The sequence below is a fragment of the Carassius gibelio genome, chromosome A7 (genome assembly GCF_023724105.1).
Source record: "Carassius gibelio isolate Cgi1373 ecotype wild population from Czech Republic chromosome A7, carGib1.2-hapl.c, whole genome shotgun sequence".
In the NCBI taxonomy this organism is placed as follows: Eukaryota; Metazoa; Chordata; class Actinopteri; order Cypriniformes; family Cyprinidae; genus Carassius; species Carassius gibelio.
This window is the reverse complement of record NC_068377.1, coordinates 2,531,895-2,548,748: the sequence shown is the minus strand read 5'-3', so window position 1 is coordinate 2,548,748 and position 16,854 is coordinate 2,531,895. Positions and strand designations below refer to the sequence as shown.

General features: G+C 38.1%; 1 protein-coding gene across 8 annotated transcripts in view; it reads left to right on the top strand.

Annotated features, from left to right (window-relative positions):
* LOC128016417 (adhesion G protein-coupled receptor L3) overlaps positions 1-13,449 on the top strand; it is a 251,076-nt gene extending 237,627 nt beyond the window's left edge. For 6 of the 8 annotated variants that reach the window (XM_052600902.1, XM_052600904.1, XM_052600903.1 and 3 more), the window contains one exon: positions 11,300-13,449. In XM_052600902.1, coding sequence (XP_052456862.1) covers positions 11,300-12,138 — 839 coding nt within the window. In that variant the 3' untranslated portion in view covers positions 12,139-13,449. Of the gene's footprint in view, positions 1-8,149; positions 8,279-10,306; positions 10,325-11,299 lie in introns of all 8 variants that reach the window. The other 2 variants (XM_052600897.1, XM_052600898.1) reach the window with 2 other exon arrangements.
* The last annotated feature ends 3,405 nt before the right edge of the window (positions 13,450-16,854 follow it).

The following is a 16,854-nucleotide window of genomic DNA, read 5'->3' as shown; positions in this document are numbered from 1 at the left end:
TACTCACACTCACTCACTCACTTACTCACACAAACACACTCACACTCATTCACACACTCTCTCACTCACACACAGTCACTCACACAAATACATTCACCCACTCACTTACTCACTCACACAAACACACACTCATTCACACACTCTCTCACTAACTCACACAAACACACTCACACTCACTCACTCACTCACACTCATTCACACACTCTCTCACTCACACACACGCACACAAACACACTCACACTCACTCACTCACTCACACTCATTCACACACTCTCTCACTCACTCACACTCACTAACTCACACAAACACACTCACACTCATTCACACACTCTCACTCACACACACTCACTCACTCACTCACACAAACACACTCACTCACTCACACAAACACACTCACTCACACACACACACACACACACACTCACTCACACAAACACACTCACACTCACTCACTCACACAAACACACTCACTCACTCACACTCATTCACACACTCTCTCACTCACACACACTCACTTACACAAACACACTCACACTCATTCACTCACTCGCTCACACTCACTCACTCACTTTCTCACTCACACAAACACACTCACACTCTGACACTTACTCACACTTACACTCACTCACTCATTCACACACTCACTCACTCACACTTACTCACACTCACTCATTGACACTCACACTCACTCACTCACTCACACACTCATTCTGACACTCACTCAGACTTACTCACACTCACTCACACTCACTCACTCATTCACACACTCACTCACTCACACTCACTCACTCACTCACACTCACTCATTGACACAATCACATTCACTCACTCACACTCACTCATTCACTCACTCACTAACTCACACACACTCACACTCACTCACACACTCACTCACTCACACTAACACACTCTCACACTCACTTACACTCACTCACTCACTCACACTCACTCATTCACACACTCACTCACTCACTCACACACACTCACACTCACTCACTCACACACTCATTCACACACTCACTCACTCACTCACACTAACACACTCTCACACTCACTCACACTCACTCACTCACACTCACTCATTCACACACTCACTCACTCACACTAACACACTCATACTCTCACACTCACTCACACTTACTCACACTCACTCACTCACACACACTCACTCACTCACACACACTCACTCACACACTCTCACCCACTCACACTCACTCACACACACTCACTCACTCACACACACTCACTCACTCACTCACTCACTCACTCACTCGCACTCATTCACACACTCACTCACCCACTCACACTCATTCACACACTCACTCACACACACTCACTCACTCACTCACTCACACTCATTCACACACTCACTCACTCACACTCACTCACTCACTCACACTCACACTCACACTCACACTCACACTCACTCACACACACTCACACTCACTCACTTACTCACTCACACAAACACACTCACTCACTCACTCACACTCACTCACTCACTCACTCACACTCACACTCACTCACACACACTCACACTCACTCACTTACTCACACAAACACACTCACTCACTCACTCACACTCACTCACACACACTCACTCACTCACACAAACACACTCACACTCACTCACTCACACAAACACACTCACACTCATTCACTCACTCGCTCACACTCACTCATTCACTGACTCACTCACTCACTTACACACACAATCACACACACACACACACACACACACATACACACTCTCTCTGTCTGTTTTTCTCGCTTGTGAAGAACTGCACTTAATTATTAAATATGCACTTGTAGTGTATTTCAAATATTTTTTTTATAAACTGTACTTAGATAAGATAGTAATGTCAAAATCATTGTTTTATTAATTTTTTTTCTTCATATTTTAAACAAGTATATTTATTTTGATGTTAAGTACTTGATTATTATTTTAACTGTGGTGTGTTATTTGACATTAGATTTAAAATTAAAATATTTTTAAATGCACTAAATTGTAACTTGACCATGACAAATGTGTAATTTCAAAGATAATTTCACAGCATACAAGTCTCAGTAGAAATGGATTATCATTAGTTTATATTTTAGTTTATCATAAAGGCTTGTCAGTCCATTCAGCAGCACTTTAACCATGTTTCAAAGGCAACAGAAGTAATTATGTAATGACATATAAAGTGGGTCAAAAAAAGTATATTAACTAATAAGTACTAGAATAGTTTGCAAAAGTTTACTTGTTTATTTATTTATTTTTCCACAAGAGGTATTAAAACACATTACATACAAGCAGTTCTACAGAAATTTCCATAGATTCCATCTGATTTATCATTTTGGCAAATTTGATCGTGTTTCCAGCTAATTTTATTTCTCTCAGCTTGGTTTGACATGCTTTATCATATTTATATTCAATCCAAAATCAGGGGCTAAAATAGAAGTAAATTCTGTATTAAAATCTGTATCCTGCTGGAAACAAGCTGAATTTAATCAGCACCTGCAGAGTTTGCCGTCCCTTATAACTGCATGTTTGAAATCAGTGCACAAAACTAGGAAAAAGAGAGTTCAGAAAGATTTCATGACTACAGATAAAACTTAAAACTGTGCTTATGTTTCTTTCATGAAGATCTTACCCATCCTGACATTCAGTACATTAAACATTTACAAGTAAATTCAGAGTGTGTGAGTTTCTCCTGTTGTGCGTCAGATATGCTGCTTTTAATGCGTGAGAAAAAAAAAAAAAAAAAAAAAAAAATATATATATATATATATATATATATATTAGGGGTGTAACGGTTCACAAAATTCACGGTTCGGTTCGATACGATACACTGATGTCACGGTTCGGTTCGATACGTTTTAGATACAGCAAAATGTAAAAACATCTCAACTTTTCAGAATGCCGCAAGCGCACCGCGGGTCATGTGACAAGAACCAACCAATCAGCTTCATCCTTTCCCGTAACAACGTTGAGAGCTCAGCCAAGATGAAGGAACAGCTGATCATAGTTGTATATGGATTGCAATTTTGAAATAAATTTAGTAGCAGAGCTACTGCAAGCGATTTTTAGAGCTGCAAATCCATTTATCCTTCGCTGAAATTTCCGCGTCTCATGGAGAGAGCACGTCATTGTTGCTTAGCAAAGACAGACGCCTCATGAGCGCTTCTGCCCGAGCGCTTTGGAAAGGAGGAGAAAGACGCGCTTAGCGTTTTCCATGCGTTTTTAGGCACGATATGTGAACGGCCCCTAAGGCGCTCGCTCACTCAGCACGCGCTGAAGGCTCGTTGCAAAATGTCTAATGCATTTAACAGACCAGAAATATAAGATCCTAAAATAACCAACAGGTCTGGTGTTTGGGTTGGATTCCCTGTAAGCTATAGTGTCTAAATGCTGCAGGGATAGTTTGCTGCGTGCATGTTTCTCCTTTTTTTCGTCTTTTCCCAGATAGTACTGACGCATATATCACAGATATTCCCGCTGTTTTTTTTTTTGTTTTTTTTTGTAATCCCGCTGGTGTACCCTGTCATGTTGCAGATGCGACATACCGTTGTTTTTTTATCCACCACTCTCTTGCCATCACCATTATAGCTTAAAGGGAATCCAAAGTGCACCCAAACACCAGACCTGTTGGTTATTGGGGGATCTTCTCATTTCTAGTCTGTTAAACGCATTGGCTATTTTGCAACGAGCCTTCAGCGCGTACTGAGTGAGCGAGCGCCTGCTGAGTAGCCTAACATAAACATATAAGATGGTGTTTTTTTCTTCTTCGGGAGTGTCAGGGGCGTTGCCTGTTACGTTGTTTGGGTTATTGGGCTACCTTGTTGAACGCATATCATTATATTTCTTTCTCTCTCTTTTTTTTTTTTTTTCAAATATAATTAATTACTCCAACGAACCGTTCGGTATACATAATGCGTACCGCGTACTGAACCGAAAGCGTCGTACCGAACAGTTCAATACGAATACGCGTATCGTTACACCCCTAATATATATATATATATATATATATATATATATATATATATATATATATATATATATATATATATATATATATATATATATATATATATATATGAAATGTCTATTTTTAAAGCCAGTAAAATAAAAAGAAAAGAAAAAAAAAAACCCTGGTAATTAAACTTGAAAGACTTAAAGTAATGATAGTGGTTTGAGATAAGGAGAACATAGTAAAGTCCCGAAAGTTACACTTAAAACAGCTTTAATAATTGCCAACAGAATGTAATGAAGCTCATTTCATTTACATTACATTCATGTTCGCTCAAGCTCTGTGTATATTGTGTAAATGAGCGGTAAAGAGGTGGATGAGGATTGAAGTAGTGTGGAATATGCCGTGTCTTAATTTGAAACATTTCCAGTCGAGCGGAATGACAGCAGTGATCTGCAGACGCTTCAGTCGCTGTTCATGCCCTCACTGAAAGCTGTGTGATCGGACAGGACAGAGAAACATCTCCGGCTAATTCACACCACCCAGTCACCGCAGACTCAAGACAAGGCACCTTCCACAAATAGCACACTAAATAGTGGCACAAATGGCAGTTTTCCAGATGTTTCTTGAGCTTGCCAAACGCATTCAAGAAATAATAAGAAATGTTACTTTGGCAGCTAGCTTATAGCTATCAGTTAGCTTAGTGTATTCTTAATATCTTTAATAACCACCAAATGTTGCACATGTTGTTGCTTCCTTAATATTCAATTTTGGTAATAAAAATTATTATAATTTGGGTCAAATATAATAAAACAATAAAATAACTTTGATACAGTTTTACAAATTTTATTTCCCCCCCATATATTTTTCCTGAGCAAAGAAATAATGACTATAATATATGTTTAGAATGATTTACAGAAGATATCCTCAAAAATGTCATTAGATTGTGTAACAAAAAGGATAGAGTAGAGAAGGTTAAGAGGCGCAGATGTACCGAGCACCATTTTGATACAGATATTTCATGTTTAAAAATACCACGAAATTGGCATAAATCCATTCAAAAGATGTAAATAGACTGTTTTTCCAGTTGAGGCAGGATTTATCAGATTTAGCTCATTTTATTCCTAAACTCTGGATTTGTAAGTGTGCAGGAGAATGAAGATCAGACGCCTTTGTGAAGCTGATTTCTCTCGGTCTGTTCTGATCAGAGAGACACTAATGTTCTGTTACGATGATGGATCGACCCTCTCTAGAGAGAGGAAGTGTCACGATGGCAATAATTAGGCTTTCAGCACTTAACCCAGACGTGTGTGTGTGTGTGTGTGTGTGTGTGTGTGTGAGAGAGAGAGAGAGAGAGAGAGAGAGAGAGAGATATGCTCCATCATCACTCATACTACTCAGAGCGGACAGACGTATTAACCAGAGACATAAAGCCCGACTCAGAGAAAGAGTGTGTGAAAGACATACAGAGAAATCACAAGACACACACACACACACACGCATTCACAGAACCGATTACACTGAGAGACACAAGACCATCCAAGAATTACAAGAACACACTCACTTCAAAGAAAAGATCTGGAAACTTATTTTAGCACTGCCAGTTAATTTAAATATTTAACACAAATAACAACTATAAATTATTATGGAAATATTAGTATTATTTAATCACACTTTTCTGTTGTTAACCCATTCAGTCATAATTCATGGGTCATCGTGAGATAAAGTCAAGTATGACAATATATTTAATAAATAAATACAATTATATTATCACATAATTTCAACCTTTTGTTATAATTTTAGACTTTGTCTCATATTTATGGCATAGTAGCTCGTTTTTGACGTATAATTTCGACTTTTGTCAGAATTTAGACTTTTTTTCTCTCATAATGACATATTTTTGACTTGTCAAACTTGACTTATGAACTACCTATGACTATAGCAGAAAGCACTGAGTAAAGTTATATTATGTAAACTTATATTGCTCAGTACTTTCTGCTATAGGTGTGTGGGTGTGTGTGTGTGTAGTTATATATAAGTAATGTATAACTACATATAACTATATGTATGTGTACATACACACTCACTGACACACACACACACACACTGAAAGTTCTTATGTAAGTTTATATAGTATAGTAGTACGCATGTGGTGCTATTACTGCTACCCTAATATTTTATGGTTTTAATCGTATTCATCTTCAGATGTCTTCTGCTAAATTATAGTGTTTAGCTCGTAAAATTAGGCAAATGTGTTAACTGCAATAAAATGATTTTTTAAATCATTATGCATTAGACATTTTTAATCATGTTAATGTGTTGATTTTGACAGCCATAATTTGTTTATGAGTCATTTTAGCTCATTTTTGGAGATAATTTGCCAGAGGTCAGGATCTTCTGTGCAAACGCTGTGTAGGTCAAAAGCCAATTAGTGTAACCATTTCATTTGCAGAAAAGGCTACATTTAAAGCTTAACCTCGATGAACCTCGCTGTTTGTCTCTTTCTTTCGGTGTCGTATCTCTGAAGGTGCTTATCTCGGTGTACAGCGTTTGATTTCAGAAGTGTGTAATTAGCCGACAGCATAATAAATCTGCCTACGCTGATAATCACAATCAAACCTCTGTTGAATAAATGAGCTCATATTGGAAATGATCTTCATAGGACATTCAAACAATGTGGAAAGTGATTATACAATGACATATTTTTTTTTTTAATTGACTAATTGCTAGGTTGTTTGAATGACTTATTGTTTCGGTTAGGATCATGTCCGGACTTCTTTATTTGTGTTAAATGGGCAGTTTATAAAAAAAAACAAAAAAAAACTGAGAGCTGATATTGATAACTAAAAGCATAATCAAATTAGCTAAACTATTTAATAGACAAATGCGAGGGGTGATGTAGAACTTCAGAAAATCAGGTAGGCTAATCTAATTTTGTGGAAATGGGTACGCACAGATTCTGTGTGGACCTGCCGAGAGATTATGCATAATAATAGAAACACTGCTCACAACAGGCAGTTTCTATCCAACAGTTATTGTCATGAAAGTGAAGAAGATGGAGGAGAATTTGTTACAAAAGCAGTGCTTTAAAAAGGGGATACATTTTTGAAACACACTTGGAGAGATATAAGTGTCAGCATGCTAAAGCATGTTAACAACCTTTCAGAGAAGTTCTGTCTCTAAATTCATCCCCATTTATCACCACTGATGAAAATATTAAACACTCTATGAAATGGTTTTCTTTCCTGTATTTGGGCAGGACATAAAGGGTTTGTTCCTTTTTAAATAACCACTAGCCTTTTGATTACATCAGTGTCTTGAAACATAATTTGCTACATGCTGTTACTAGTCAAATGTACAGTAAGTGAATTTAGGGGGAATAATATTCTCATTCTTTTGGTAGCCTACTTCTGCCACATAAGGAGAAAAAATAATGATGAATCATTATTATGACATAAAAGTCATAATTATGAAATAAGTTGAAATTATGAGATAAAGTCATAATTATATAATAAAAAGCATTATGACACTAACAGAACAGACATTGTGATAAATTGTCTGTTATTACATAGACAAAATTGACAAATCAGCTTTATGAGACTCTAAGACATAATTATGAGATAAACTTAATATAAAACGAAAAAGTCAAAATTATGAGAAAAGTCATAATTGTGAAAAAAGGCGTTATGAGATTATGTAAAAAAAAAAAAATGAGATACTGTCACAATTATAAGATAAAGTCTAAATTATGACAAAAGGTCAAAATATGAGATAAAAACTGTTATGAGATTATGACACAACAAATCGTTAGATAAAAAAGTCAGGTATAACAAAACGATCTAAATGTAAAAAATGTTAAAGTTATGAGACCCTAAGTTACAATTCTGAGATAAAGTCAAAATCGAGACAATTTCAAATGATAAGATCTATATTATATTAGCATTAAAAAAAAAGACTTAGTATCTCATAATTGTGAGTTATGTCGTAAAATAGATAATGTTCTTCAAAAATGCACTGCAACACTCAGTCGCTGTTAGAGACTCTGATGAGATAAGAATGCTGACATTGGTTGTATGTTCTTGCTTTTTATCTGTGGCTGCTGATGAGTGGTCTGTATGATAACGATGCTAACATTGTTGCTGCGTTTGTTTGATCTTCTCTGTGTGTTCTTCTCTCCATCTGTGCGGCTGTATCAGGTGCCATGGCCAATCACCTCATCCCAAACTCTCTGCTGCGCGCTCACGCCTCTAACAACCCCTATAACACCTTACTTTGCGATTCAGCCATCTATAACAACCCCACCCTCAGCATGTACAACACTCAAGGTGTGCTGCATTCTTCCGTTGCTGTGACTTCCAGTGCACTAATTATGTGTGTGGGTGTGTGGTGGGGGAAAGGGCTCTGCTATGTGGCTTCAAGCTGAACGTGTCTGTGGTCATCTTTGTCTTTTGTCTGGTACAGTCTGGTCCAAACAAACACGTAATACCCAATGAAAAATTAATTCATAGAGCTGAGATAATTATAATAACTGATGGCTACATTTTGCGCCATGACATAAATGCAACACAATCTTTATGTGCATTAGTGCCTAATTGCAGAATAAAATCAAATCACCCGCTCCTTTGAAGACACGTCACACTAATGTGTCTGCTGCAGATGGGTTTGGACAGCCACACTAGACTTGATGCAACTCAAAACAATGAATGCGCCTCTTGCATGCAAAACAATCAGTAACATCAGCGACATCAACTGTGGAAATGAAAGTTCAGTGCTTATATACTCCAGGTATCAAGCAGTGATTGGTCAGACCTGTTAGTATGAATAAATGACGTAGCATTGGAATCTTCCATTTCAGGAAAAGCAAGGAATTATCATTTTTACATCTAGACAGATATAGGAGTGCAGTTTTATACTTGCATCAGTGCTTAATCACAAGACAAAACTGTCCACCCTGGACTGAAGACATGCCAGTCTAATGTGCCTCATGCATTAGGGTTTGGACAGCAACGCTACATTGATTTTGTGGTTTGTCAAATCATTGGTGCAGCTGAAAACAATAAATGTTTTCATTCAGTAAGACATATATGCTGCAATTTTCACCACAGCATTTCAGGATGAGCATGGTATAACAAAGTTTTTATTTTATTTAAAAAAAATTATTAAACATAAATGCAACTGCAAATTTTTACATGCATTAGTCGCAATACAAAATCATCCGGTCTCATGAAGACATGCCATTGCTTAGGCACTAAGTGTTTCTGTGGTGTCACTGCACTGATGCAAATAAAAACAATAAATGCACTCCCTGCATGCAAAAGACTTCAAACATCTAAAGTGTTAAGATCCAAAATATACCATGCACTGATACTGCAATGTTTGCATGAGACATGATATTTCAGGATAAGCGTGGGATAACAGAAATGCGACTACAAATTTAATACATGCATTAGTGCCTGATATTTCATGATGAGCATGGTATAATGACACTGCAGATTTATATAAACACTCGTTATACGTCCACTCCTGTCTCATGCAGAAGGTTTTGGACAGATGCTAGATGTTTTTTGGTGGCATCACAGCATTGATGCGACTCAACCGATCATGCTTTTTCAGTTTGCATGCAAAAAAGAGCAGTAACACTTCATATGCCTATCTTGTTCTTTTAGAACATGACTCTACTGCACTCTCACACTGAGATGCCTGCAGGAGGCCTGGCTTCTCCTGTTAGCAGTAACGCATCTCTGCATGCAGCTGTTTTGCCCTGTCTGTCTGTTTCACTGGCAATCTGCTTTTTCCCCATCACCACCTCGCACTGCCACCTCCTCGAATGCATAGATTTGAAAGAATTCATAAGGCTCTAGAGACATAGAGACAGACGCGTTCCTGGACAACCTCAGTGGGGAGTAGCGAACGCTGGATAACAACCTCTTCATCTACACTGACAACATTGTAGCGACCTTGAAATCTAATATCAATAAAAGCCTCGAAATTACGAATAGATCCCAGGCCACTTTTAATGTTCCTCTTTAGCCCGATCAATAACTCTCTTACCGAATGCAAGTCTAACTGTGGAACCACGTTCAGAGCGGAGCGCACCACTAATGGAGACAGAAGCAATTTTTGTGCCCTCCAGACATTCAGGGGGCTTTAAAGCACAATTTTATGGCATTTACATGTGCATCCTGGGATTTTCAAGGGGACATAGGGGTGTGTGTCTGTATTTGAGAGTTTGAACTAAGAGGTTGACCGTTTATCTGCGCTTCATTAATCTGTGTGCATGTTCTATTTGAGCAGTCACTGTGAATGCTTACCTGTACCTTTTTCTCTTTCCTTTTTCCATGCTGTCCTTTAAGAGCCCTACAGAGAGACAAGTATGGGAGTCAAACTAAACATTGCTTACCAAATGTAATTGTTCTTAACATTATTACTCTTTCCTTAAAACGATAGAAAACAACATTCTGTTAAAGAGATGTTTCAGTCAATATTCTAATCAGAGAGCACTCTCAACCTCATTAAATTGAAAACCTAATTTTCTAGTCTCTTCATCAATGTAAAGTGATGCTTTTCTTAAAATAGAAACTGAGTGGACAATTCGCTGTTTTGCAACCAAATTATTTTTTCCCAAATTAAAATTTGCATATTTGTCCAAGCCATGGATAAGTAAACCAAATGCTATTTGTTTGTTTATGCTCAAATGATGAAGCCAAAAGTTGGTAAACAAGGAAGTGCTCCCACGTTTCGTTATATGAGTGTGGGAGAGTGGTTATAGTTCATGCTTGCACACTTTTTTTCATGAATAATTTAACATCAAGACGCTGAAAATATGCACAATTTAAAGTAGAAATCTATAGGCGGAGAAGCTGCTCTCTCTGTACCCAATGATATATGAGTGTTATATAAAGGCCAGCATGATTTGGTTTGTCGAAAGCTTTTACATGCATTGGCTGTCGTGTATTGTTGTGTGTTTGTTCGTGCATTGTGTTTCTGTTTGCCGGCTTTGTAGATTGATTTTAGTGTTATTTGATGTGTTAGATGAGGACAATTGAGGTTGCAAATTTATAGCCAAAGATGAGTTTGACAGGTAAGTCCATTATCACAGGTTTAGCCGGCACTTTCAGTGAATTCTGAAATGAGTTTTAAACCTCATATCAGCCCTGATATCCTGACGAATCCAATCAATACCCAAAATAGCAATGGTTTGGAAGCTCAATGAGCGTCCACCTCAGGGACGAATGGTTTCAAGGTTTTTCGGTTTGTTTCGGCGAGCTGTTTTGCATGTCGGTCTTACAGATGCACCAGGCGCGAGCTGATTTTAATTACTCTTCTCTCTGACTCTCCATTTGCAGAGGGAATCCTGAACAATGCTCGGGATACAAGTGCCATGGATACTCTACCACTGAATGGTAACCACGGCAACAGCTACAGCTTGGCCAGTGCTGATTACATGAGCGACTGCGTGCAAATCATCGACCGCTCGTACAACGTACACAAAGAGACCACGCTGGAGAAACGTATCCTGAAAGAGCTCACCTCCAACTACCTGCCCACCTACCTGAACAACCACGACCGCACGGCCGAGCACGGACGCAACCTCATGAACAAGCTGGTTAACGAAGTCAGCAATGGAGGCGGGGTCAAAGACTCACCCATGCTGCCCGTCAATCTCGCGTTGGGTTTGGATGATTCTGTGTCTTTCCCACACGAGGACAGTCTAGGGTTGGAGCTGATCAGGGAAGAGTGTAATGCACCCTTACTTCCGCCACCACGACACATCCAGCCTCTTCCCTCCACCTTCAGCTCGGCTTCTTCATCACGACGGCGCCTTCCGCAAGAAAACAGCGAGAGTTTCTTCCCTCTGCTGACAGAGGAGCAAACGGAAGAGACTCCATCGCCGCAGAGAGACTCGCTCTACACCAGCATGCCCACGCTCCCCGACCCCGAGCGCTCTGACATGCATTCGCTGCCCCGCGGCGGTGACATGCACACCCTCCCCAGAACTGGGGAGCCAGATGACGTTTACTATAAGAGCATGCCCAACTTGGGCTCGCGTAACCATCTGCACCAGCTGCATAGCTACTACCAACTGGGCCGCGGCAGCAGCGACGGCTTTATCGTTCCTCCCAAAGATGAGCTTTCGCCCGAAGAAACGCCGCAAGAAACCGCACATATGGTAACCAGCCTATAGATGGTGCCTAATGCCCTCGGATTCACACCCATAACCCCTCGCCCAATGACATCTCGACCTTCGCTGGCTCTTCTATGTTTCCGTACCGTTCCGTCGTCCGCAGTTGCTCACTTTTGCTTTTCCGTGTCCGCAGAGAAATGAACTACAGCAACAAACCTTGGGAGGTGATTTTGTATTCTGTTCAGGAGAGGATTATGGGTACTCTTGCTCGTTGAGGAATGAAACCTGACATCTTTTGGATTCTATTGGTCATGCAATTCTACTTTAAGAGAATGGACCTACAAATGGATTTGCTGTATAACCTTGCGGGGCAGTGTGAGGTTTTGTTGGGTTTTTGACTCTCTGTAACCCTGAAGACATACAAATAACTGCCAGAAACATTGTTAGTAGCTCAGTGCATCTAGTCAACACCAATCAAGTCTGTAATTTAAAAACTATTTTAATATCTTCTGTATCCATATTTGCTTTTTAAATATTTTTCTTCTCATGTGGTGAAAAGCAGCACATTTTAGAGACGAAGAAGGGCGTCTTCACCACACGCTCTCGTGCGTCATTTCTGTTCTTTGCTGTATTAATAACAAATATCGAGAAGCGAGGGAAAAACTAATACTGGAGAATTCTACAATATTTCTATGTAAATGTACAGACACTAGTGTTACACAGGATAGTGCTTATTCTGTTTCTACGCCCTCCGCTTCTGTAACCATGGTGATTTCAGATAATTTCCTTTCTCTCACGATGGTCTCGTCCTCAACGACAGGTTTTGATCCCTTGCTCTTTTTATAAATTATATATTTTACATTCACGTCTTCATTTCAGTATGAATAATGGCAAGTAGAAAAAAATGACAGGACAGACAAAGAATTCATATTTTTCCTTATTCACTTTGATTTATAGACTCCCGTTTGTAGATGAATGAAGAAAGGAAACATAACCTTGAAAATATGTTGCCATTTTGGAGTAGAAATATGAGAAGTATTGCGGCGTATGATCAATGGAGGTCGTTTTCATTCAGAGAGAGTGACAGAGATGCACTTTTGTGATTTAGCTGTAGACATCCAGCATACCTTCTTTTTCTACCATTTTCCTTTTTTTTCTGGTGGAGAATGCAAAGTTATTTATTTCACAGGGAAAGGAAAAGTACAAACTATTCTGCGAAATGCTTTGGGGCAATTTTTATCATTAGAAATATGATTTTATTTATTATTTTATTTGTTTATTTTTCTCTCCTGTGGTTGAATGACCTCTCACTAATATTTGTTGTAACAGTAAAACTTGTTTGCCAACAAATAAAATGACTGACAGAGTGAAGCCGAGAGTTGCTGACTGTGTGCGTTTTCTGCAACACCACACCTTTTTTTAATTATTTTTTTATTAAGGGCTCTTTTGATGTGAAAGTATGTTACATATATGGTAAATAAATATATATATATATATATATATATATATATATATATATATATATATATATATATATATATATATATATATATATATATATAAGTAATAAAAAATAATATAATGAAGATTTGATTGTGGTCTTGATCAACCTTCATGTGGAGTGTGGTATAATGTGTGATACTATGTGTGTGATGGTAATGACATTTTCCACTTTATAGAGAAAAACTTGGTTAACACAACAATCAAATTAACTTAACTTAGGACAAAACTGAAAATTGATTGCTTCAGAATTAAATTCTCCAATATTACTTAATTTAGTAATGATTCCTAATTAGGATACTTTCTGATCACATTTGCATTTACATTCGTTCAAGTATTGCAAATATTACAAGCCAAAGCAATGAAATCAAATTCTGCCAGACTACATTTCTATTAATGCAGAACTAAAATATTAGGTCACCTGGTTAGTCAAATGTTCCCAGACGTGATCAGTCATTTAAAATTTGTTTAATTAATGACTGCAGTGTTCTCTTGTCACTATCCATTTCAGTCATAACCAAACAAATTGTGTGGAAAAACTAAATAACAAGATTGGTGTGATGGTAATGATGGGAATAGGAAACACACACATACAGAGGTGGGTAGATTTAGCAAAAAAAATTAAAAGTACCATTCTGAATAATTACTTATAAGGCCATTGTTGTTTCGCGGGCTGTGTGACGTCAGAACTCAGAGTACATCGATCTAGTACGAGTTCACGGGTGGGAAGTCACGGGTTTGACGTTCCAGTGCACTTTCACGGGTTTAAGGTTGGAAAAACACGGGTTACGGGTTGCCTGGAGTGCTGCATAAATAACCTCTGACATGGAGAAGAGTGAAAACTTCTCACATGACGGCTAATTTACCGAACATCTGAACATAACGAACCAAATGCACATTGACAGATCTTCCGTCTGTTCTGCAAAATGTAAACAAATGTAGCCTTTATTTCTGCAAGCGTAAATATTGTGGAAATATCAATATTGTGTCTAGGTATTATTCCTGGAATAGCGATAACGCGGGTTTGGGGGGTATTGATTGCATACTTTGTGACAGCTTAATGTAAAATTAATGTAAAAACAATATTGTATTTAATGTATAAGTTACACATACAACAAACTGGTAATGGCATAGTGGTATTGTGTAGGCTACTGTAATCGAATGTAGCCTATACCTGTTGAATCATAGACAGCACACGCTGTGTTCATCTAATAAAGATCTTCATAGCTAGCAAACAATAGCCTTTTGCAGATTTGCTTTCAAATCACTCTAGTTCCAAAGCCATGTCTTCAACGCTCTTGATGTTCTTAAACTTTCTATTACAACTCTGAGTGAGAACTGCTTCAGACGACTCTGTGCGAGCGGCAGAGAACTGAACGAATCATTGAAGCTGATTCACGAACCAATTCACTGGTTTGCCAACTGGTTTAATCCATAGACAGTCAAAGAAATGGACACAGCGACCCCATTGGAACTCAATTGAGACAAATGAAGCCCAGTTTTAGTGTTTTTTAGCACTTCCGTTTCTGACGCGCAGACTCAAACGAAGCTTGATGACGTCAGCAACCTGTCTGACAGATGTAAATCTTCTAGTAGCTGTGCGTGCAAACTGCCATCGTTAATCTTGCAGAGACGGCGAGCTTGAGCGGGGAGTTCTTTGGCGTGACTGAGCAGGAGTAAGTATTCTGATTCATTATATTGTATAGTATTTTAAAATGTAATGCCAGTACGCCATATTAAGTTAATTGCCTGCGAGCTTCTCCTCCTGTCTGTACGGTAATGCGACAGAGAGTCTTATTATAGACTTATTAAACACAGAGAGTGGTTATAACACAATCGTTAGCCTATTTTTACAAAAACTGTTTCTACGGGGCCATAATGTAACATAAAAGGTAATGGAGCCCTTTATACATTGTCGTGTATCTTTAGAAATAAATAAAGGACAAAGTCTTTAAACGCCTCAGATGTAAAGTTATTCGCTGTCAAAGTGACGCCAAAATGAATGGGAGTCAATGGGATGCTAACGCAAGTGAAGTTCTGCTTCAAGATGGCGGCACACGGCCGACTTCAACTTCCGGTCGACTTCCTTGCCGCCTGGATTAATCAAGCCTTTGAACAGAACTGACTCAAAAGAATGAACCATTTGCAAATGGGCATCGCTCATTGCCCAGAGAAAAGTAGACGACAGTAACGAGAGGAGCGTGGCCCACAGTAACGAAGTAAAAGTACATTTTTTTCACTAAAAATTTACCTTACGTTAGAGTAAAAGAACCCATCTTTAAATTTACTCCAAAAGTGTTAGTTAGTATTAGTTAAGTAAATGTAACTCGTTACTACCCACCTCTGCACACACACACACACACAAGAAAAATAAAACAAGAAAAATCAAATGGAAAAAAACAACAATTTTTTTAAATATCACACACTTTTTATCGAGTTGTGGTGTCAAAAAATGTAAAGTTAAAATCTGTGTATGGAACAAAATACAGAAAATGTTGCATTTTTGCATTCACATTTTGCATTTTTTGCATTCATAATTTCACAATGTATGACAAGCAGCCTGCCGTAATTGTGTGTAGAAGTGTGTCTATAAACCACACGTCTGTACGCCAGTAAACTGCTAATGTCTGTCGTATGACTGGCTGCTAAATAAGATTTATTCTCCTTCATGATGATGGTTTTTAAATTTCACTCAGTTCTGTCAGATAAGCAAAAAGCCAAAACACGCTTTAAAATCCAGTGCTCTTTAAGGAAATTAAAAGATGCTGAGACCCAGGATGACGAGTTGCCATAGAAACTGAATTCTTCTTCAGCTCTATACGGAACAATGAGGAACATCTTTCCTTGAAATGCTTGAGGTAAATTGAACATTAAAACGTCTTTCAGGGACATTTGATGCATCATGTCGGATGATTGGTATTTGTGGCACATCTACTCTAGTAAAGTCTTCATGTTTGATGGGTTAGTTGAGAAGAATGAGCACAAATGCTGCATTGTCACTGTCTGTTAGGATTGCTTTTAAAGGAATAATGCATCCAAAATAAATCATTTATCCTTTATTCACCCTCACAAACCCATATGATTTTTTTCTTCTTCAAGAAACACAAAAGGTAAAAAGTTTCTTGCAAAGTGTTTATTTCTTCAGGATGTTTTTGAATGGATGATGATTTAATTAAAAAATATTAATTGAAATCTCATAATGCATTTAAAATCGAGATACTATTTTCATATCGAAGGTCTGTTTGGAGCAGAAGGATCGTTATTCTATAAAACAGT